The sequence below is a fragment of the Hydractinia symbiolongicarpus genome, chromosome 2 (assembly GCF_029227915.1).
Source record: "Hydractinia symbiolongicarpus strain clone_291-10 chromosome 2, HSymV2.1, whole genome shotgun sequence".
NCBI classification, from domain to species: Eukaryota; Metazoa; Cnidaria; class Hydrozoa; order Anthoathecata; family Hydractiniidae; genus Hydractinia; species Hydractinia symbiolongicarpus.
The window spans coordinates 30960467-30985661 of record NC_079876.1 but is presented as its reverse complement, the minus strand read 5'-3'; the positions used below and the strand labels follow the sequence as shown (position 1 = coordinate 30985661).

General features: G+C 35.1%; 2 protein-coding genes across 2 annotated transcripts; one reads left to right on the top strand and one right to left on the bottom strand.

Moving 5' to 3' along the window:
- The first annotated feature begins 9355 nt into the window (after positions 1 to 9355).
- Positions 9356 to 9883, top strand: LOC130630111 (uncharacterized). The gene has a single exon (XM_057443509.1). The coding sequence runs from the start codon at positions 9356 to 9358 to the stop codon at positions 9881 to 9883; it is 528 nt and encodes a 175-aa protein (XP_057299492.1).
- Positions 9884 to 23022: 13139 nt separating this feature from the next.
- Positions 23023 to 23958, bottom strand: LOC130630110 (mas-related G-protein coupled receptor member A-like). The gene has a single exon (XM_057443508.1). It carries the CDS (start codon positions 23956 to 23958, stop codon positions 23023 to 23025), a length of 936 nt encoding a protein of 311 aa, XP_057299491.1.
- Positions 23959 to 25195: the final 1237 nt, after the last annotated feature.

Here is a 25195-nt window from a genome sequence, read left to right as displayed (position 1 = left end):
TAAGCATTGTGTTCCAACGCATTTCCTTTGAAGTCGTACTTGATGAAACCGGTATCGAAGCAAAGTCCGACTGTGGAGTAACGCATATTCAACTACTGTCTTTCGGAAACATTTTGCCATTGAACCCGATAATGTAGTTAACATCTCCCTCGCTGCCTTTACACAATACAATTGGCAAAGGAACAGGAACTCTGTAGGAAAGATAGAATTACCTTTCGCCTTTCTTGCCGGGAAGATGAAACCGGATACGTGTAGGCTCTTGGAGGGATAATCCTCTGAAAGTTGGCCGCTGTTAAATATTTCGCCGGCATGTAACAGAGCAAGAACTTATCATACTCCAATACGACAAGAGTTCACAGATTGTTTTATAAACGTATGCTAGCCGTGGTGAAGTGTGAGGTTAGATATATAGAAAACTGGGAGGAACATTTAAGGACAAATAAATTGCTATTTTTATGATAACGAATGTAACAACTTTACCTGTACCCAAGCGGTAATAAATATGAAGCCGAAAGAAGAAGAAATTTTTCTCTTTTGTTTTCTTTTGAGTTTGCCTACGGATTTGATCATATCTCATAAGTTAAACCGAGTCATTTGAGAAAAGGCTATCCGCTGGTGAAAAGTGATGCCTAGAATAACTGGGTTCGGTGACTGCAGCAAATTCACATGATATTCGAAAAAAGGTCTATCACCTTCTTTTTTAGTAAATGCGTAACTCTTTTTCGCACTCAAGAAGGCTATCGACCTCCATATTACCAAATAACTAAGCTCTTTTTTCAGAGCCGACGATTTTTGTAAAATTGATGGTATTGACTGAACATTGCCTTGCTAAGTAATCACTGCAGAAGGAAATGCCCGAGACACGATGGGACTTTCACATGCTTGTACAATGCAACATGGTCTATTGTATGAGCGTGAAAAAAGCCCCTTGTGTCGCCCTAGCTTAAAGTTTTTAGAATCTTACAGCAGTAAAGTAGAAACATCAAATAACGCTGGAGAGCACAATGAAGAATTTAAAAAACGCTGTTGAATGACAGTCGGTGGGTTCGCCTACACCCTTACAGCATTAAGTGCGGAAATCTCCATGTGTTCGGGTATAAAAAGATTAAAAGGCATCTGGATTTTATATTCTATGAGGTGACTAGCCTGACTAACTTGGAGGTAAATTGTTTCTAGAAGAGACGACAAAGGTGGATCTAGAGTGTTTAAAGCTCTTTTGTAAGCCAAAGAGACCTGGAAATTTCTGCTGAAATAGACAAAGGCTAATAGATAATGTGTGGACCGATCATTTGACCTCTGGCAAATGGGTTGACCGACTGAGCTACCAATTGCCATCATAAGCATAATATAGGCATTGCACCACAGAAACTTCAGTAAATAATTTTTAGAATAAAGTATGTTACCTAAAGTCGTTCTTAGAAGTAATTTAAAACGGCAAAGCGGTAAATAAGAATTCATCAGTTTATAAATAAACATTAAACGCTTCTGTGCAATCATATATAGTACGACCTGGCTATAGCGGACCCAAACGGGTCCTACAACGTTTCCGCTATAAGCAGGTGTCAATTATATGAATGTTCAGACTTTGTGAAGAAAATAAATAGATGTAATCCGAGTATTCTATATCCGAACCTTTTCTCCTTTATCCGGTATGTTAGTTTCCAGCTCTTTAACAATCCATTCGGGGCTGTGAAGCCAGCAAACCTTTCTTTGTTAAGCCTCCTTTTAATCTCTATAGCTTCTTCTTGAAAAAGGACAAGGCAAGATACACATTTTCACTCGTTCACTTTAACCATTTGTACAAAACTTCATTGATGACGTGGCACGCCAATGACGACGCTTTGTAAAAAGGCCTTCGAAAAACTGAAAGTCCTGTCGCAAGTTAGTACCATTCTTCAAAATTTTGCATTTCCATTTAAGTCTTTTTAGCTGATGCTTTGAAAGAAGCATGGCTAATCAAACGTTTATTGCCAACAAATGTATGTTAAAAACAAAGTCACAAAGCAAAACCTGATTTCAAAGTTAAAAGCTATAAATTCAAAAATCAAATAAGCCTTTGATAGAAATTAAATGCTGCGGACGATGCTTGCTGTGATAGGAGAGGTTTAAATCAAAACAAATTAGATTTGTACATGCACTGACAGCTAGTAAAAAGATAAATATCTCTTTCGACATTCTATTACTACTCGAGAAACATTTCACAGTTTTCAATACAGTTCTTACAGCAGGGGCTATTATGCATTTGAAAGACATATGGAATACACTTGTCGGGTGATTTGTCGATCTGTTAACAGGATGAAATCAATGATTTCATCCTATTAAAATTTAGTCTTTGGTGATTGCCTTTCGAAAGAGGTGGTTGCACATGTCCTGCTTTATTGGAGTTAATTATCATTTAAATTTCTTAAATTTCAAAATCATTGTATTAGTGTTGGTGTCACAGGTAAGAGGGTTAACGGAGTAGCTGGTGTCGGTCTTGAGATACCTGTAAATTACTTGTTTCAAGGAGACAGTAAAGTCATAGAAAAAAAATTGATAAATTTGATTGATTTATTGATGTGAAAGTAGGCCAATGTGTCATATAAATTCAAGTAATTTATTTTTCATGTTTTATAATTTTCTCGAAAACATGATGTATCCTGTATAGAGAAGTGATTTTCAAAGGAAATTTTCACATGGTTCCGAACATTTGTGTCAGTTAAAAGAAGTAGCCGTTGTCCGCTATGTAGATGTTCTTTATGGGAGTTTGAGCATGATTCAACCGGTTCTAAAAAACGTGGTGGCTATAACAAGGTGTCCGCTACAGCCAGGTTGCACTTTATTATACATCATGCGTTTAACCCTATTTTTACCGGAATAAGTTGGAATATTGGCCTAGCACATGTTTTTTAGACCTTAATTGACTCATTTCAATCAAGGCAATCATTTAAGATACTATATGCTGCATATTTTATCCATTCATAAACAAACCGCATAGCGATAATTGACTCGAAACTTCTCATTACTTCCCTAGTCAACTAAGAACATATTTCTGAATACTGAAAAACTTACCAAAAATGTTTAAAGATAATTAACTCCTAATATATACGGAGGTGTGGCACTGGAGGGCTAAAATATGCTGATATCAGCAGCAAAAATCTGAAAATCACAAGGCAGAGCCACATTTTTTAAAAATTACCCAGAGTTCCTCGACGTTGTCCATCATATCGGCTAGCGCTGTGACTTGTGATCGAGACGAGGTTGAAAGCTAAGGAATCGTGGCTTGGAATTGAAGACATGCAAATAAATGCCATGAGTAGTGCAAGGGGAAGAAGCGGCAGTCTTAAGTATTTTTTTTCATTGGATTTACAAGAATTTGAGGTACCCCACAATGAGAAGTAAAGAACAGAAACGCCTTTCTGATGTCTGATGATGAGGGATGGTCACATCTTGAAAATATTTACTTTGTGATTTAGGCTACCTAGCTAGTACCATGCCAGCACGCCAGGGGCACATTTGTTATTAAATAATTAAGTGATAAAGTACAAGAGCTAAATTTATTATTTTTATGTAGCTAGCTAATTAAAAGATTTTTCAGGTTCAGGTTCCAGGTTGGTTTGCCGTCTGATAGAAAAAATGTGTTTACATAAAAGAAAGTGAAAAAAAAAATGTCAACAACTTTCGCGTACAATTCATCAAACCAAAACATATCACACGAAGGTGTTTGCATTACAGCCTTTAGAACGTTTTACAGTAACAAATATATCGCGAAGATAATATTTTACGCCGTTATTATGGCCTTAATATTATCTGTAAATTCTATTTTAATCCGAGCATTGTTAAAGAAGAAACGCACGAGGATTGATGTTTATTATTTAATTCTTAGTGTATAAGATCTTTTTGTTGGCTTGTTAAGCGTGCCAGCCGATATTATTATTCATATTGGATTAAGTGTGGAGACTCTATGTCTAATATCGTCGTATTTAATTATTTTTTTGGTCTTTCCTTATTCGTTTTCAGCTCTAATGACAATGATTATATCCACGGATAGATGTGTCCTGGTTACAAATCCAAATTTTCATTCTAAATTTGGTCAACGTTTTGTGACGTACTTTATTCCATTTGCATTCGTTTTGTCTGCAACAATTAGTTTTCTTAATGGTCCCTATGACGACAAGAATAAAAACAAGCTTGTAAAAAGCGCTGAAGAAAATGATTTTAAAAATAATTGGACAATCGTTCCTTTAGTGGTAATTGCATGTGAATTAGTAATAACTATTTTAGTGACTGCGTCTCAAATTTATCTGTTTTTTTACATTACAAAACGGCTATCAAAAATAAAAACAATCGCCAGTCTGAGGTTGACTACGATAAAAGAATGTCTTTAGCTGTTGCAATCATGTTTGCTTGTAGTATTGCATGCAACTTACCACACACGATAATATATTGTCTGTTCATCATCACAAAACACGATTTTAAAACTCATTTATACACGACCAGTTTATTGCAGTGGGCTAATATGACAATATTTTAATTTGTTTCTTAAACACTCTGATTATATTAGGAAGAAGCACGAAATTGAGGAAAACATGTTTGAGATAATCATTCACGAAAAGCGTATAACAAATGAAGATGGCTTTGCCATGGTGTGGTTTCATCTTTACCACTTCACCATGATTTTATCAAAGCACACAACAATTCAACATCTGCTGCTGTACTTTAAGAGCGTTTTTCATCTTGTGGTAAAGAATTCCACCTCATTTTGGCAAAAAAATATTGAATTTTGTCTTGATAAATAAATAATGGGTGTTTAGTTCGTGTATTGTATGTTTTGTAAACGTCAATAAAAACTGGTGTAAATAGAGACGGTAACTCCACTGGCAGTAGGTGTTATATGTCAATAATCCAAACTCTATTTCACTAGCAAGATGGCGAGCCCTGGCTAATAGCTAAGAGGATGCAAGATCCTTGGTTTATCTATCTACAATCATGTTCATAATACTTTTGGAAAAACTACTCAACCCCTCCCGCCTCCTCCCCCCACTCTTCAGTGTTGGTTTGAGGTCTTTCCCAGAGTCACTGGTAGTATTTTTGGGCACAAATCAACACAAAATCAACACTAACTGTATGGGGAGAGGGGGCAAACTCTGAAAAAAGCCTCAAAAGCCGTTTTTCCAATAATTTATGAACATGATTGTAGTTCGGTAAAGTGCATATACGACAAATGTTTCTCGATGGTATCGTGTATATCGGATTAAAAAATTGACAATAAAATACGTATCCATGTATTACCATGGACTTAGGGGTGGCCTCGCGTTGCGGCGTAGGAAAGACGTTAAATAGAATTCCAACCCTACTGCGAACGCCAGCCTAACTTTAGATCCAGGACCGGTCCATCCTTAGGTGGGACGGCTCGTATGTAAAGGTAGTTCTCCAACTCCATGATATCGATGGCATAGGTTCCATAAACTAAATAAACTAAATTCTTTGCGTAGAAAATATACATTTCATTCAATACTAAATTTCTTTGTGGAAATAAAACTTTGTAGTAGCAATCTAATATACCCCTAGTTTCTCTCTAAAATGAATAGACCACAAACATGAGTAGGCAGCTATATTTCAAAGCAGCTAACCATGTTATCCTAGGGTAAAATATTGACCTGTCGAAATGTAGAAGAAGGAAGTTTGCTGACATGACCTTTAATGCATTTTTGCTAGAAACAATAATGGAATGTTTGCTGTGTAGCGGCAAAAACAGTAAAGAAGCATCGACTTGCTGGCCCAGAATAAGCATGGAATTTCGCTCTCAATAATAAGGCAGGTAAGGTTTTTGACTTCTACAAAATCGCAAAGTCACAATCACATTTAATCGAAAAATATCAGACAATACATGTTCTTCAGTCACCACTACCTAGCTGCATCTAAGTATGATGGATTTAAAATGAACTATATCCTGACAAAACAACAGTTCAATCTTGCTTGTGCTGCATTTCCTTCTTTGTCGGATTTAACACAGTCCCTGAAGACTTTCGAACAAAATAACCTTGACCTCAAAGCAATGCACTGCTAGTTAAAAAATAAAAATATAATTTTATAACGTGATTCCACGGGAACAAACACAGAGCAAGACTCAACTTCAACATAAAAATAAATAACAACATACCAAACCGAAAAAAAACTTTAAAAGAATAGGAATAAAAATAAAGATAGCTATAGCTGGTTGCGTTAAAATCTGCGTTTTTAACTAGCTTTTAACTAACACTTATAATTGTTTTGTTTAAGATTTATACATGGCTAGAAAGCGTCATGTTATACTCACCTTAACATGTGCAAACACACAGGAACTAAATAATCCTATAGGAGACAAAGTACTCAGAAGAAAAAAGGATCAAAAGGAGACGTACAAATTTTAAACCTTCACTTCCAAACCTAGATGACCTTCGTAGGGGTAGCATGTTTCCTACTTTGGCATTTTCAGGCCGTGAAGCACTTGGATTGGTCACTAGTGAAAATGGAACCTCGCAATTGGTCTTTTATGCGTAAGCGATCCAAACAAAGCCGGTAAAAACGGGGTCTGCCGTAGATCTGAATTTTCCGTATGCTACTTGCGACGTCATGTTGCACGGAGACAGACAGACGACGGCTATTATTATAGAGACTAGCCGGGTAAAACCGGCGTCGAACCGGCGGATTAAGCCATAAGTCAAGGTGTGATCCTGCATTGGACACTCTGTGGAGCGCTTAATAATAACCGCAAACTGTGCCACATGATCAGGTGAACCGCTTCAGTACAGGTATACAGTGTGTTGTAAATTAAGTGAAGAGCATGCACCGTTTTACTTTCGCAACTGTAACATATTTTTTATAAAACAACTTTCCGCAACAATAGCTGAAATAAAAGCAGAGCTTACAAACCGTTGTTACTCCATAATTGGTCAATGTTATCTTATTTTGCTGGATAAGTTTTTGTAAAAGTTAAAAAATTTATCGTGACACCGGGCTGAGCGCTTACTACATTTAAACGGTGTTGTACAGGCGTATAGGGATAATACACTTTTGAAAAAAACTTTCTTGCAGGCTCTTTATGAATAAAAACACAAGAAACAGTCCATTGCAAACACAGAGCTGAGCGGTTAGACCAGGTAAACTGTCGTGCACATTCGTACAGGCGTGATTCCAAAAAAATTCAAATTAATTGTCACAGTGGACTGCCCATTTATTACAGGTAAACCATGTTGCACATGCGCATAGGCGTTGCAGCTTTTTCAAAAAACAGTCCATTGTTAACAGTGGGAAAAGCGCTTAGCACAATTAAATAAAGTTGAACAGGCGTATAAGCGTAATATATACCCTTTTCCAAAAAAACTTCACTGCAACTTCGGTTCAAATAAAAACACAAGGAAAAGCCCGTCAGTTACCCGGCCAGCTACAACTATCGCTCAGCCATTTTATTTCAAAAAAAAGTTTTCAGGAAAATAATAAAAGATGTAACTACCTAGCTAACTGCATTTAGCATAAGAATTATTGCTTGAGAGTCTTGTTGTAACCAAACTGCATCTTATACTTTCACTTTTTAAGGAGCTAGCTAAATAGCCACAGCCTCAACATAAAAATAAATGTTGGCTACGATAAAAAGCTCTTATGCCAAACAGAATAACAATAAGTTAGGTTCTAGCTAAGCTAGCTAACCTTCAAAATCTTCGTTCCTACCCAAACATCCTAAAACTGGTGCGTTCAAGATCTTTATGTGGCTAAGAAACGTGACAATGTATATATCCTAACATTGAAAACAAACAGAAAACAAAATATTACAAAAATATAAAGCTTTCAGAGGATGAAAAAGTCAAACGAACCTTATAACTTGACCATACACGACCATTTTTAAAATCAAAATGGCCTTCGTTCATTCAGCCGCGAAAATCTTGGATTGTTTTTTTAAGAATCAAAATGGCCTTTGTTCATTCAGCTGCGAAAATATATTGAATTGTTTTTTAAGAGAAAGTATTGGATTCTTTCTGGTCGCGAAAATCTTGGATTGTAGTATACTACGCGCGAGCAAACAAAGTCGGCAAAAATATATCGCATTTGGTATTGGTGCGCATTATAAAAATTTCATGTTTCCGCCACGGGACACGGCTTTCGCGAATACATAGACAAAATACGGCTATTATGAAAGAGATTATTTTCAAAATTTGAATATTTTCTAAGCATTTGTTGTTTTTCTCTTACTATCCAGTTTCCCGAAAAATTTTGGGCGTGGAATATTTAGATGTAAAGTATAAGATATGCTTAGCTAATCACGTTGAAAATATTTTTGTGCTAATGATAAGATAATATTTATAGTATTTAATAAAAATGAATAAACAGAAGTGGTATCATTTATTGTTTTCATATCTTCTCAAATAACAATATAACGTTTTTTAATGCTCTTATTAAACAACATTTTTAACAGTTGTTAAAACCAAGAACTTCTAAAGCTAAATAAGAATAAAAAAGTGTTTTTTTATTCATAAAGTTGTTCATGCAATCTGTGATCTTAATAACTGTTATATGACTATCATTTTAATGGTGCAAAATTTTCTCCATTTTGACGTAACATAATGGAGATAACAATTAGGAACTCCGATATCTTGAAGTTAAATAATTACGATCAACATGGCACTGTTGTGGAACTTAATGTTATTGATATGTTCCAGCCACCACGCTACACTGGGTACCGATATTAGTTTATATGTGACGGCAACAAGCATATGGTGACATCTGATGAATTAAAAGAATCGTTACTTGAAACATTAAAGGTGTTTCCTGATTTAACACGAAGTCTGATTTATGCAGATGAAGGTTGCTTCCTGAAGTATACTAACAAAGGTATCAAATTTGAGACCGCTGTGGCTACTTTTCAGCACCATAACGCCATTGATAAGATAGATTTAAAATGCTAGATGTTACTTCCCAGCCGCTTTTTCACGACGAAATGACTGTTCTTGACTCTGAGGACGATTTTCTATTATGGGTAACAGTAATAGAATTAATTGACGAGTCGATTATGTTATCAGTTTGCTATCATCATGCTTTATGCGATGTTCATGGTGGATGTTGGTTCATGCTTGCGTGGGCATCGTTATTCAAATATGGTAACATTGGTAAATACACGAATAACACAGACAGTTCTTTGCTACATGGGGATGGAAGAAAAAGTATATACGCACATCGAGCTCTTAATTTAACCCCTGACACCAGTTTTCCTGAAATGGTCAAAATAGCGGTTGTGAAAAATGATCTGGTCATAAAACGGAACACATTGAATTTGTTGAAAGAAAATCTTTTTGCAAATATTGCCAATCAAAAGATTGACTAACTCACCAGTACTTGTGTTATGATTGCGATATTTTGGAGAGCTTTTGTGAGAGTAAAGCAGTTGAAAGTTGAAGAAGAGACTGGTTTCGGCATGGACATAGAATGTCGTGATATGCTTGGCTTTACCCAAAGTTATTTCGACAACTGCGTGTTCCCTCTTGGAATCTCCCTTACAGTGGAGAAACTAATGACAATTCCTTTGGCTGATGTTCCTGGCAAAATTCGAGTTATGACAAAATCGGTAGATAAAAAATATTTAAATTCAATTTTGAATAAAATGGAAAGTACTGGCAATAATCGAAATGTGTCAAGTGGTATCAATACCGTGGGGAATGATTTCTCTTTATTATCCTGGTCTAAGTTTCGGCTTCCAGATATTGATTTTGGATGTGGTAAACCTACCAATTTTAAAAAATTGTTCGGCGCTTATTCACGCTTTCACGTTTGGAAAAGTGTAGATAAGAAGGGGTTCGTTGTCCGTGTCTCTTTAAAAGATGACCAACTGAAATCGTTCTTAGCTGATGAAGAAGTCCAATTGTTGTTGTAGTACTTGCTGCTAACAAGTGAAAGTAATACTTAGACTTGATTATACAAATAATAACTGAATCATGTGATAATTTACCACTAACTATATCTTTTTTATACTACATCGTCCCATAAAGAAGACATCAGTAAACACAATATGTAAAATATAACTTTAACGGTTACCACTGATGTGTTCGTTTTTGAATGCCTTTTGAATGTACCAGAAAACGTGATCATCAAAAACACAAATTACACTATATATTATTGATAAAATTGAGTAAAACGTATGTCACAAACAAGGACGGGCCAATTTATAATCATGTTTCAAGTGTACGTTTAACTTCGATCTGACCTGAAATTAGCTCTTGTAGAACCTGTACACGACAAATTAATTAGTAATTTCTGCTTCACGACATCCGTCGAATTGACGTTTATTGCACGCTTTTCCATTTGTTTTTCACCCCCAAATTCTATGATGATAACAAAATGAACACATCTCGAACATTTTACTAGTGATTCTACAGACAGGGGTAATTCGCAAATGGTTTCAGTGCCGTAGTGCGCTGGGTGGCTAACAACCCCGTTTTGAAGTACTACAATACAAATTCGCCGTTAAATAACGTTAAATTGATGTATCAGGATATGTTTCAATCTGCTATTAGTTATATCAAAAACTTTATTAGCTGCTGTACATCTTTAATATGGGAGCATCGATTTTGTCCTTTTTATTGATCTATGTAGGGTAAAAATTCATAATGAAGAAATACTGTGCCTTTTTTATTACGATCCGTGGGCTTTTATTAGCAAACGCTGCTCTATCTTGTGTTTTTTAAATGCGTTTTTATGGATGCTATGGAAAACCAAGCTACTATTTGCAACAATGATCTGAAAATATAAAAGACTAAGGCATATAAGAGACGTAAAACATGGAGAGGCAATATTGTTCCACTCTCCTTGATGATTCTCTCTGATCCAGCTTTTTTATAAACAAAAGTATACACAAACGTATATACTTATAACTAAGTATGAACAATAAAAAAATGCTGTTGGAATGTCACAAGAGACTTAAAAAAGTTGTGGCTATAAACTTCACATTTTTTAATGACAGTAAAGATTAAAATACAAACTATACATCAACAACCGTATCAGAAAGTTATCCGATTTTTCTAAAAGGGCTTTCCTAAAACGCAAGTTCAAAGCTAGGGCGACACGAGATACGTCTTCACGCGCGTGTAATGGAACATGGTGCATTGCATGCGCCCGGAAATGTTGCACGTATAGCCACCGCAAAAACTAACGAAAAATCTCTGCAAAGAAGAACAAGGAACTTTTGCAGTAAATAGCGAAAGCTATGGCACAGAAGGAAGTTGTGCTTGCAGAAAAAGAAGAAGAAGAAAGTGGTTGAGTAACAGAGAAATGTATGGAACATTTCACTGTATGTTTCAAGAAGTTCGACATGATCCACATAAAAGGATGGACAATACTCAATTTGTATACCTAGTAAAACGTTTATCGGATGCCTTGTAAAACAAGAAACTGCGATGAGAAAATGCATTGCTCTAGAGGAAATGATAAGTTTAACACTGCGTTATTTAGCCACTGGAGAGACATTTAGACCGCTGTAACTTCAATGTCGTATTCTCAGAAAAGCAATTTCAGAAATAATCATGAGAATGTGCAATGCAATTGTTAAGAAAATGCAAAGGGAATTGTTATCTACAATAAGAGCTGAAACGAAATGGAAAAAAATATCTCAAAAGTTTTATTAGTGTTTGAACATTTTAAATAGTTCTGGGGCTCTTAATGATAAATGTAAGGTTATGCAGCTTCCAAGAATTCTGGGTCCCATTACTGAAAGTACAGAGGTACTCATACCATAGTCTTGATGGGTCTTGTTGATCCGTAATACGAGTTTCTTTACGTTGAAGCTAGGGATAATGGACGAAACGCTGGCGGTGGAGTATGGTACGAATCTAAACTGAGAGAAGCCCTTAATTTGCCTGGAAAGCAGAAACTCCCTAATCGTAAGTATTGTGATCGATTTGTTATTACTGGTGACAATGCATTTCTTTTGAAGCCTTTTCTTTTAGAAAATTCTCATGTGTGCGGGTGCAAAAAGATTAAATGGCAAATGGATTTTATATTTTATGAGGTTAGCCTTACGAAAATTAAGGTAAATTGTTTCCATAAAGGACAACAAAGGTGGATCTAGAGTTTTTAAGCTCTCCTGTGAGCAATAGAGACCTGGAAAGTTCTGTCAAACTAGACAACTGAATTGATTTGTTCTCTTGCAAATGGGTCGAGCGCTTGACCGACTGAGCTACCAATCACCATCATAACCATAGAGACATTATACATAAGTCCGGAACACAGAAGATTCAGTAAATGATCTTTAGAATAAAATATGTTACGTCGTTCTTAGATATAATTTGAAACAGCAAAGTGGTAAATAAAAATTCATCAGTTTATAGATAAACATTAAATGTTCTGTGCCATCATCCACAGTCCAATCTGGTTATAGCGGACCCAAGCGGGTCCTAAAAGGTGTTTGTTATAACCAGGTGTCCGTTATGTAAAGATTTAGACTTTTTTGCAGAAAAGACATAGATGTTATCCGAATATTCTATAACCGAAACATTTTCGAACAACCTTTTCTACCTCTCCCGTATGTTCGTTATCAGCTCACTAACCATTTATTTGGGGCTGTAAAACCAGCAAACTCTTCTTTGTCCAGCCTTTCTTTTTACCTTAGCAGCTTCTTCTTGAAGAAGAGGCTCAGCAAGATACACGTGCACTTTCACCATTTGCACAAAACTTCATTGATGCCGTTGTACTTTCCATGACGACGCTTTTTTTAAATGCCTTTGGAAAACTCAATGTCCTGTTGCTAGTTAGTACCGTTCTTCAAAATGTCAGAAATTACCGTTTTTCTTATTGAAAAGCTAACTACCGGCGACTCATCTCAGGATACACCTTCGTGTTAGAATGGCGACATTTTCGTCAAGATTCAGCATTTCCTTTTATGTGCGGCATACTGGTGGTGGTTTGAGAGTAGCATGGATAACCAAACGTTTATTGTGAACAAATGCATGGGGTTAACAATTTCAAAGTTGAAAGTTTTAAAAACGTTTGAAATTAAAATTCTAAAATCAAATACCCGTTCGATAGAAGTTAGATGCTGCGGACGATCCTTGCTGTGATAGAAGAGATTTAAATCAAAAGAAATTAGATATTTTTACTTGCAATGACTGGTGGAAGAATATGATAAATATCGCTTTCGACATTCCATTACAAATTGTACTTGAGAAACGTTTAACAGTTTTCAAGTACAGTTCTTACAGCAGGGGAAGCATATAGAGACATATGGAATGCACTTGTAGGCGATAATTCGTTTATCTGTGAACAGGATAAAAGCACTGACAACGATAAATTTGCTATTACAGTAGTCTTCGATGATTGCCTTTTGAAAAAGATGGTTGCACAATTCCTGCTATATTGGAGTTAATTACCAATTAAATTTCTGAAAATTCCAAATCATTATATTAATGTTGCTGTAAGAGGCAAGAGGGTGAACGGAGGACCTGTTTTATGGACACATTAAAGTCATGGAATGATTTAAAAAAACCATTGATAAACTTGATCGATGCATTGATGTTAAAGAAGGAAAATGTGTTACATAAATACAAGTCATTTGTTTTTTATGTTTTATAATTTCCCTGAAAATTTAATGTGTCCACTATAGAGAGGTGATTTTCAAAGGAAATGTTCACATGGTGCCGAAAATTTGTCTCCGCTATACCAAGAAGTCGTTATAAACTGTCCGCAATGAAAAGAAGTTTTTCTATGAGACTTTGAGAATAACCCAAAGTTCTAATTTGGCTGGTTCTTAATCTCCGTAAATCACCGGTGCGGCTTAGAGTTTCGGAAACATGTGCGGGGTCAAGTCAATGTTACTTTCGTTGCTACAGTGCCATCTAAACCACTGCAGTCATCCAATATCAGCATTATTAAGACGATAGATACTCAAAGATATAACGAAGTTGGTGCTCTTAAGAAAAAACATCATTATAAGAAAAGACATCATGTAAAAAGGTACAGAACAAATAACTACACTAAATGTTAAGGTCTGAGTCCTTTTTATCTTGAAATATCTAAGACTAGTAGGATATTACATAATGTTTTTTTGTACACAATAGAAAACATAAAAGACTAGCTTCAAGGGAGATTTGAGTCGCATCGCACGTGACTGCATGTAACCGAATCATGTTAACTACTAGATCTTTAATAATTAAAATTTTAATAAAAGCTTCCTCCAAAATAAAAGTAAGTTGACATCTGCAAAAATTATTGCTGACAATATTTGAGGCATGACTGTAATTGTTATGAGACTATATCATTTCACTAAGTTTTTTTGCTTTAGACGCCAGCAAAATGGTAGTTATTTTTGTAGGGCATTTTTTCACTTCCCCAACACGACCTACCCTACCCAACCCCTCCTGCGCTTGTCTACTCGCCCATCTTACTCCATGTATATTGGGGTTAATGCTGTTACGTTTTATGTGCAACTTTTTTAAAAAATTGTTTTTTCGTCACATGATGTTTACTAGCTATTCTAAGGAAGAAGCGTGTATAATATACAATTCACTTCGCAATATCAATTTCTTGTCCCAGAGAAGATTTGTGATCGATTTGTCACATGTTTTTAGAATTAAACCCATATACATATATTAAAGAGGTCATACGCAAAACATTTGATCCAGGTGCATTGAAAATATTCCTTTGTAACATTCAGTTTCATCAACTACGTGCGTTAAATTCCTTATTTATTGCCCGGGTGTTATTTTCTGATAGATAGGTTTGGTAACTTAGATTAAATTAATTCAATGTCCCGTTGCTAGTTGCATAAAAAACTTTTTAGATTTGTCCGTCCTATTGACAAATTATAATATTTTGATTTATAAATTGCCAAAAGAATTCATAACAAATATTTTAAACGTGCCAATAACAGAATGCAAATAAAAAATGGTTATGATTTAAAATCTTAACACATTACAAAAAAGTTCTGGTTGGATTGTCGTCTGGTAGAAGAAAGGTATTTACATGAGTGAAAAAAAAATGTCAAATACTTTTGCGTACAATTTATCAAACCAAAACATATCACACGAAGATGCTTGCGTCTCAGCCATTGGTGCGTTTTACAGTAATAAATATATCGCGAAAGTAGTATCCTATGCCGTTGTTATGATGTTAATATTATCTTTAAATTCTATTTTAATCCGAGCTTTGCTAAAAGAGAAATGCACGAGGATTGATATTTATTTTTTAATTCTTAGTGTATCAGATCTTTTTGTTGGCTTGTTAAGTGTGCCAGCCGAGATTATTATTTATATTGGATTAAGTGTGGAGACTCTATGTCTAATATCGCCGTATTTAATTACTTTTATGGTCTTTCCTTATTCGTTTTCAGCTCTAATGACAATGATTATATCCACGGATAGATGTGTCCTGGTTACAAATCCAAATTTTCATTCTAAATTTGGTCAACGTTTTTTGACGTACTTTATTCCATTTGCATTCGTTTTGTCGGCAACAATTAGTTTTCTTAGTGGTTTCTTTGACGATAAGAATAAAAACAAGCTTGTAAAAAGCTCCGACGAAATTAATTTTAGAAATAATTAAACAATCCTCCCTTTAGTGCTAATTGCATTTGAATCAGTAATAACTATTTTAGTGACTACATCTCAAATTTATCTGGTTTGGTACGTTACAAAACGGTTAACAAAAATGAAAACCAATCGCCACTCTCAGGTTGACTACAATAAAGGAATGTCTTTAACTGTTGCAATCATGTTTGCCTGTATCATCACATGCAACGTACCTCACGCGGTATTATATTCTCTGTTCATTATCAGAAAACACGATTTTAAAGCTCATTTATACACGACCAGTTTAGTCCATTGGGCTGACATGATAGTATATTCAAATTGTTTCTTGAACGCTCTGATTATATTAGGAAGAAGCACGAAATTGAGGAAAAGATGTTTGAGATAATCGATCACGAGAAGCGTATAACAAATGAAGATGGCTATGCGATGGTTTGGTTGCATCTTTAAGTAAACTCCCTTTTCCACATCACCATAGTGATATCAAAGTACACAAAAAAATTCATCATCTGCTGCCGTACTTTAAAAAAGTGTTTCGTCTTGTAGTAATGGATTCTACTTTATTACACATTATAAATAAATAATGGTGTTTAGTTCGTGTATTGTATGTTTTGTAAACATCAATAAAAACGGGGGTTAATGGTGACGTTAACTTCACCAGCAGTAAGTGCTTTCAATAATCCAAACCCTATTTTACTAGCAAGATGCCGAGCCCTGGATAATAACTAATATGATGCAAAATCCTTGGTTTATTTATCTAGCTCGGTAAAGTACATAAACGGCAAGTTTTTCTTGATAGTAGTGAGTTTAAGCAATGAAGCTTTATCGAGAGGTGGTGATAAGAAAACAATTGATTTCTTAATACATAATTAATTAGGCACGGACGAAACCCCATCTTATATCGTCTAAATATAAATTGGCGTTAGAAATGTCGTTTCTTACTGCCACTTGTAAATATGAATAATTTGAAGCATGAAATAACATGAAACTTCCAAATAAGTGGTTTCATTTTAAGAAAAACCCTGGCGAACAGAAAAATAAATAAAGTAATGTCTAAAAAGTCATGGCAAAACTGGAACATTGAGCAGGATGTTATGCTTTACAGAGAAGTTTTGGTGATTCATCCTTACCAGTTTTCGAAAGGTTCGAAAAGAAATTGCGAGTAGTTGGGCAAAAATTACGGTGACTCTTAATACAAGAGAAGGTTTTGTGGTTACTGTGAAAGCAGTACGATACCACTTCAACTACTTGATAATTAAACAAAAACTCAAAAGAGCGCAGAAGAGAAGGCCGCTGGAATAGATGTCGGGGAAAAGGAAATAGATGTTCTTCTTAATGAAATTTTAAACGATTTGGAAATTTGTAAAGAACTATCAAACTCTCAAAGCGAAGCAAAAAGTTTAGCAAATTTGGAGGAAAAAGAAAAGGCAGAAGATATACGAAAATTTGCAATGGAGACGTGCAGTGTCTCCAAAAAAAAGAAAGGACGAAAATGACGATGGTATGACATCACCACGCAAAAAAAGACGTTCAGGAACGGATACAATGAAATTTCTCACTGAAAAAATTGAACTAGCGAGGGAGCAGCATGCAGAAGAACTGAAATTTGGAAAGAAAGAAGTGCTAATTAAACAGCAAGAAGTGAAGAATTCTAAAAACACAACAAACTCATTCTTACAAGATATGCAGATGCAAGTGCAAATGCAATTGCAACAGCAGGAAAATGAATCAGCAGTTTTAAATGCAACGACAACAAAAAGTAACAACAAACACAAATGTTTGCAGCTTTGATTGAAAATATAAATAAATAACTTTATATTATTTAGAAATATTATGTTATTTGGAAATAACTTTTCGTCACTTTATATACCATTTGTATCAATCAGCAAAAAATGCAACTTTAAAATTTACATAAAGGAGTCTTCTAATAATGGTGGTTCACAATTCAAAAAGTAGATGTCGTATTCCCATGCAAGCAGGTTTAAGCACTTTTCAGCAAAGCACATATGAGGTACATCTTTCCTATAGCACTTAAATTAATTTTAAAGGTTTTTCTTAAATTCCATGAACGCCCACCATCTCGTTATATCACTAAAAAGGCATTCAACGGCCAATCTTACTTGACTCATAGATTTATTAATTGCTGTTTGTGGAGGTGTTATTCTATCTCCTTTGTATGCCGGATCTCCAGAGTTAGTTATCATTTCACATTCTAAGTAAGCTGTAGTCATGACGTTTCCCCTAAAGAAACCATATATAGTTCCAATCATCCCATTAGGTAAAATACGCTTTGAAACTCAAGTGCATGCACTTGTGACCATTACATACAATCCTTTGGTTTACCTTAGATCTCTATATTTGGCAAACAGTACCGCCAAAAAAGCCGACCCAATTATCCAAAGCGGTCCCTTTTATTTCCAGGCAATATTCCTCTGGTTTATTGGGAGATAGAAATGGAAGATTAAAATCTTCAAATAGCTAAAGCGGGTATACTATATTCATAATCTCGTTCGAAGAAAATGCTATAATCGGGAACTGCTCAACCAAATCGAGTAATAAAATCAGAATATCTGCATGGGTAAGCGCTTTAAAAAAATGCACAATGCTTCTATCCTACTTACTGACAGACGGTTGTATGTCTGTAATATGTCGGGTAATTGTATCATTTTTTTAAAAACCTGAATTCTGTTTTAGCATCTGTCAAATCTTCGAACCTTGCATAAGTCCAATAGGTACAGTTATTTCGGGAGTAATTGATGAAATATAAAATTTGGAATTCCACGTCGTCGATTAAATTGTCATCGTAAGCTAACAAAAGATGATCTCTGGTATCTCTTAACCCAACCATTTTGTTTTTTCTTCCTTTATTATCGAGTAATTTTGTAGAAATAAAGCTTCTATAAATAATTAATCAGCAAAACGTCTCTTTTGATTCAGCGAAATTCTAATGTTTTTAAAATTGAAGGCGGTAAGGATCATGCGATCACTTTGTATTACAGCCACCTCATATAACGCACCATTGCTTAAACTCGCTTATCGTGTATGCCGGGGTAAATTACGAATCCGAGTATTACAATAGTCCGTCTTTAGGTAAGACGACTTGTATATAAAGGTAACTTGATGAAATTTCCTTTGCATTTCAGTTTTCCGATTGCAAGATATCAATTGCATACGTTCCATAAACGTCATTCTTTGCAGAGTTGCGAAGTTCGTCGAAAGGGTTGAGATATCTTCTGATTTTGGGTATACTTCACTCCATTTGGAAACAAGAGATACCACTCTTATTGGTACAATAAATGTATGAAAGAGATAAAACATTGCACTCTAACATACTAGCAAAACGATGACTCGCTATCGTTGTCATCATATATCATCACAACATCGACTGGGAAGAAATATGTGCTCCTTGCCGCAACGCATACATTGCAGGCATAATTGAAGATGGCCAAAAGGAAAACTAGGACTGTACAAATTATATGATTTTACAAAACGTGGCACAAACATAATTGAATAAATACATGGGCCGCTTTACAACTTTAACCAAATCAAGACACAGTGCGTGTTTAGCTACATTTTGTATGTCAAGAGTACATTCTGCCACAATTTTTGTCTTAAACAAGGGTCTAGATTCACTTCATTTAAGCTTGGTGTGGACTTCTCATATCAACTTATAAAGCCCTACATGGCGCGTCGGTATACATTCAAGCTTACCAACCAAGTGAATAGAACAATTAAGCGCGTTATTGGTGATCCAACACTACCCCCAAAAAAGCTTCAATGAGAATATTGGACCATTGCTCTGTTCTTTATGCATCGAACGAATCAATTGTGATGCTTTTACACAACGATCATGTCATATTTCAAGCTATTTTTTGTTTTACCAAAAAGGAACGCGGCTTACGTGTAAAGCACTGTAAGTTCAGCACTGTGTATTCTGTATATGACACTGCATATGTTTGCACAGATCATTACATCTACATATGTCACCTTTGAACACTTTTGGTAAGTTTTTCAATATTGGGAAATATGTTTTTAGTTTACTAGAGGAATTAATAAGACGTTTCAAAGTAATTATATGCGGTTTGTTTTAAAATGGATAGAATGCAGCAAACATTATTTTAAATAATTTAATTTAAAAAGCATGTGCTAAGTTTAGAGACAATATTCCAATTGATAGCAGTGAAAATACAGCTAAGGGCATGATTTAAATAAAGTCGAACCTGGCTGTAACGGACACCTTGTTATTGCGATCAATTTTTCCAGGTGCAGTCCGAATCATGGTCAAAGTCTCATAGAAAAACCTCTAAATGGCGAACACATCATTTTTTGAGGAGATTATAAATCATAAAAAGTAAATTATTGTAATTATGTGACACATTTTCTTGCTTTCACATCAATGCATCGGTCATCTTTATTAATGGCTTTTTGAAGCCATTCTTCAACTTTACTGTCTCCATGAAACGGGTTATTCACAGGTATCTCAAGGCCAAGACCAGCTCCTCCGGTAACCTCCTGCCTGTGACAGCAACTCTAATACAACGATTTGGAAATTGAGGAAATTTAAATGATAATTATCTCCAATAAAGCAGGATATGTTCAACCACCTTCGAAAGGCAATCATCAAAGACTGTTGCAACTGCAAATTTATCGTGCTCATTGCTTTCATCCTAATCACAGATGAACGAATCATCATTGACAGGTGGATTTTATATGTCTTTATATGCGTGATAACCCCTGTTGTAAGAACTATACTTGAAAACTGTGAAACTTTTCTTGAGTGGAGTTGGTAACGGAATTTTGTAAGAGATATTTATCGTCTTTTAGTAGTTGTCATTGCATGCAAAAATCGAATTTGTTTTTTTTTTAAACTCTCGTATCACAGCAAGCATCCTCCGCAACATTTAATTTCTATCAAACGTTTATTTGATTTTAAATTATAATTTCGAACGCTTTTATAGCTTTGAAATTGTTTACAGTAGGTTTTGCTCTGTGACTTTGTTTTTCACATACATTTGTTGACAATAAACGTTTGGCTAGTCAAGCTACTGTTAAAGCACCAGTTATATACTGAACTTAAAAGGAAATGCTGAATCTTGAAGAAAATGTCGCCATTCTAACACAAAGGAGTATCCTAAGATGTGTTGCCGGCAGTTTAGCTTTTCTTAGTGGTTTTTTTAATGGTGAAATTGCACGAGTGCAAATGTTTATCTTGCCGGATCCCTTCTTAAAAAAGAAGTATGGAGATATGAAAAGTATAAGAAAAGTTTGCTGGCTTCACATCCCTGAAAGGCTGGCTAAAAACCTAGAATCGAACATACAGCGTAAGGAAGAATAAGATCAGATGTAGAATACTCAGATTACATCTATGTCTTTTCTCTGAAAATGGCTGGACCTTCATATAACGAACACTTGGTTATAGTGGACACTTTTTCGGGGACCTGTTTGTGTCCTCTATAGTTATGTTAGAATGTACGTGATTGCACAGAAACAATTAATGTTTATTTATAAACTGATGAATTCTTATTTACAGCTTTGCTGTTTCAAATTATTTCTAAGAACGACTTTAGGTAACATATTTTGTTCTAAAAATTGTTTACTGAAGTTTCTGTGTTCCAGACTTGTGTACAATGCCCCTATTATGCTTATGATGGGGATTGGTAGCTTAGTTGGTAAAGCCCTTGACCTATTTTCAAGAGGTCAAATGGTCGATCCACAAATTAGGCCGTTTTCTAGTTGGCCAGAAATTTCCAGGTATCTTTGGCTCACAGAAGAGTGAGGCTAACCTCATAAGATATAAAACCAATCTGCATTTTAATCTTTTTTTACCCAAACACATGGGGATTTCCGCACTTAATGCTGAAAAAGTGTAGGCGAACTCTCCGACTGTCAGTCTACAGCATCTTTTAGATTCTTCATAGTGCTCTGTTATTTAATGTTTTTATTTTACGGCTGTATGAGTCTAAAAACAAAACGCTTGGGCGACACGAGGAACGTTTTTACGTGCATGCAGTAAGACATGTTGCATTGTACGAGCATGTGAAAGTCACATGTTCTCCCAGGCATTGTTTCTTCATTGACTAGTTTGCAATGCAATGTTCAGTCAACGCCATCAAGTTCCCAAAACACATTGCCTCTGGAAAAAAGAGATCAGTTATTTAGTAGTATGGTGGCTGATAGTCTTCTTGAGTGCGACCCATAGTTTGGCCGTTACTAAAAAAGGTGATGGACCTTTTTTAAATATCAACAACGGCAGGTTCTCTCCCCTTCCTCTCATCTTAACTACAAAGTTCCAACTCATCGCATACCTCATGGAGGCTCATGTGTGAATTTGTTGCAGTCAACCAAAGCAGTTGTTCAATGAAGTACTTTCCACTAGCGGATAGCCCTTTTTCGACTGACTCGATGTAAACTACAAGAGGTGATCAATGCGCAGGCAATCTCAAAAGGAAAAAAAACTAGGAAAAATTATTATTCTTACAGTGTCATATTTATTATCGTTTGGTTACATGTAAAGTAGTTACATTAGTATATAAATTATCATAAAAAAGTAACAATTTACTTTTCCTTAAATGTTCCTCCCAGTTTTCTATATACCTACCCCTGCACACCACTGCTAGCTTACGTTTATAAAACAATCTGTGACCTATTCTCGTATTGCAGTAGCATAATTGGATGGTCTGTTACCTGCCGGCGAAATACTTAACGGCACCCAATTTTCTTATATCAGGTTTCCAGATTCATCTTCTTGGTCATGATTAAAGTGTATTTTTCCTCTACAGAGAATTTCATTAATGGAACCGATGCAATTGATATCTTGGACTTGGAAAACTGAAATGCAAAGGCATTATCATCACGGTACTTTTACATGCGAGCCGTCCTACCTAAAGACGGAATAGCCACGTGTCTAAAGTTAGGCTGGCGTTCAATGTTGGGTTAATACGCCCAATTTAATACCCGACTTCGTGTTTGTAGCCGCCATGTTTCACGCTATTTTTTAATCCGACATACACAATACTATTGAGGAACATTGTTGTATATGTATTTTACGGAACTAGATAGCCAAGGACTTTGCATCCTATTAGTTATTAGCCAGGGCTCGGCATCTTGCTAGTAAAATAGGGTTTGGATTATTAAAAATACTTACTGCTGGTGGAGTTAACGTTACCACTAACCCCCGTTTTTATTGATGTTTACAAAACATACAATACACGAACTAAACACCATTATTTATTTATCATGTCTAAATTTTATTATATTTTTTACAAAAATAATGTGCAATCCTTTACTACAAGATGAAACACATTCTTAAAGTACGGCAGCAGATGTTGAATTGTTTTGTGTTTTAATATCACCATGGTGGTTTGGTAAGCGGTATTTACTTAAAGATGCAAACGCTTCACGTGATTGGCAAATTGGATGTTGATTTGACTTGTTTATACTATACTTGCTTCTTTTGCAATATGTTAAAAAATATTGGTGCACTTTTCATTGGACTGGATTATGTGAAACATCGTTTCCTCAATTTCGTACTTCTTCCTAATATAATCAGAGCGTTTAAGAAACAACTTGAATATATTGTCATATTAGCCCAGTGCAATAAACTGGTCGTGTATAAATGTGTTTTCAAATCGTGTTTTCTGATAATGAACAAACAATATGTTATCGTGTGAGGTACGTTGCATGCAATACTACAAGCAAACATGATTGCAACAGTTAAAGACATTCTTTTATTGTAGTCAACTTCAGACTGGCGATTGTTTTTCATTTTTGATAGCCGGTTTGTAACGTAACAAACTAGATAAATTTGAGACGCAGTCACTAAAATAGTTATTACTAATTCACATGCAATTACCACTAAAGGAACGATTGTCCAATTATTTTTAAAATCATTTTCTTCAGCGCTTTTTACAAGCTTGTTTTTATTCTTGTCGTCAAAAGGACCATTAAGAAAACTAATTGTTGCAGAAAAAACGAATGCAAATGGAATAAAGTACGTCAGAAAACGTTGACCAAATTTAGAATGAAAATTTGGATTTGTAACCAGGACACATCTATCCGTGGATATAATCATTGTCATTGCAGATGAAAACGAATAAGGAAAGACCATAAAAGTATTAAAATACGGCGATATTAGACATAGAGTCTCCACACTTAATCCAATATGAATAATAATCTCGGCTGGTACACTTAACAAGCCAACAAAAAGATCTGATACACTAAGAATTAAAAAATAAACATCAATCCTCGTGCGTTTCTTCTTTAACAAAGCTCGGATTAAAATAGAATTTACAGATAATATTAAGGCCATAATAACGGCGTAAAATATTATCTTCGCGATATCTTTGTTACTGTAAAACGCCCCAAAGGCTGTAATGCAAACATCTTCGTGTGATATGTTTTGGTTTGATGAATTGTACGCGAAAGTTGTTGACATTTTTTTTTTCACTTTCTTTTATGTAAACACATTTTTCTATCAGACGGCAAACCAACCCGGAATTTTCATGTAATGTCTAAAAATTTTAAATCATAAAAATCTTTTAAATTTTCAATGGCATTCTTTTATTAACATATTTGAAACGTTTGTTATGGATTTTTTTTAAAATTTATAAATCAAAATATTATAATTTGTGAATAGATTTGTTGTCAGTCAACCTCGTCCCCAGGGCATCTTGTATCTTTTCTGACCCCGGGACGGCGATACGAACATGGCCCTGGAGGAGGCTGGTCCGATATGAAACCTGATTGGCGCGGATATGTCAAATAATTATTGCGTCATACAAAACATTTTGGCGAGGCGGCGAGTCTGTGACCAACAGGAGGAAGCTGTTCGTTTTAAAATGGCGGAGGTGTATCAGCAGTATCAAGTTTTTTTTAAAGTGAAAAATTTAATAAAAAGCATTACTAAGCAATGAGAGTATAAAATAAGACATCATAAAGTAATACTGCTTACATGACAATATTTCAATAGCTGGGAATGTTTAATAAAGCTAGAAAAGTTGTTAGCTAGCACACTATACCTAACACACTATCAAGGTAAGAACAAAAGAAAGAAACTCAATTTGTTTCCAAGTGGCCAGGTTTGATTTGCAGCTTTTTGCAAAGACTGACGTTGCATAAAATTGCCGCCCATGTCCTTTATAGACAAAATAATTTTGCACAAAATATCGAAAATGTTTTTTTTTTACAAAATATATATACATTACGTTTTAAATTATATCAGGTTGTTATTAGTGGGCATGTTTTATTACCTTATATGCTTTGGTTACTATAAAAGATATAAAAAGCCAATAGGTTAACCGTCGGAGCCATTTTATCATTGAATGCACATTTATCCGGCCTAATTTAAGAAAATTCAAATTGCAAAAGCTTCAGTAAAAAAATAAAGTTATTGACTTGAAACTTGTTAAGGAGTACCTTTAAACCTATCTGATAAAATATAAAATTACACCAGGCATGAAAAATTTAAAAAGCCATTTTGAGGAAGAGAAAAAGGTAGGAAGATTTTCTTAAACTGATTCTTGCTAGGCCTTTTTTAACACGCTATGAAGAAATTTCAGAAAATCGAACTCAATCAAATTTTATTGAGCGCTCAATTAGGCATATGGTTAAATCCAGGATGTATTGAAGATGGTGGTAGATATTTAACAGCTAACCTCAGAAATGTCAGATAA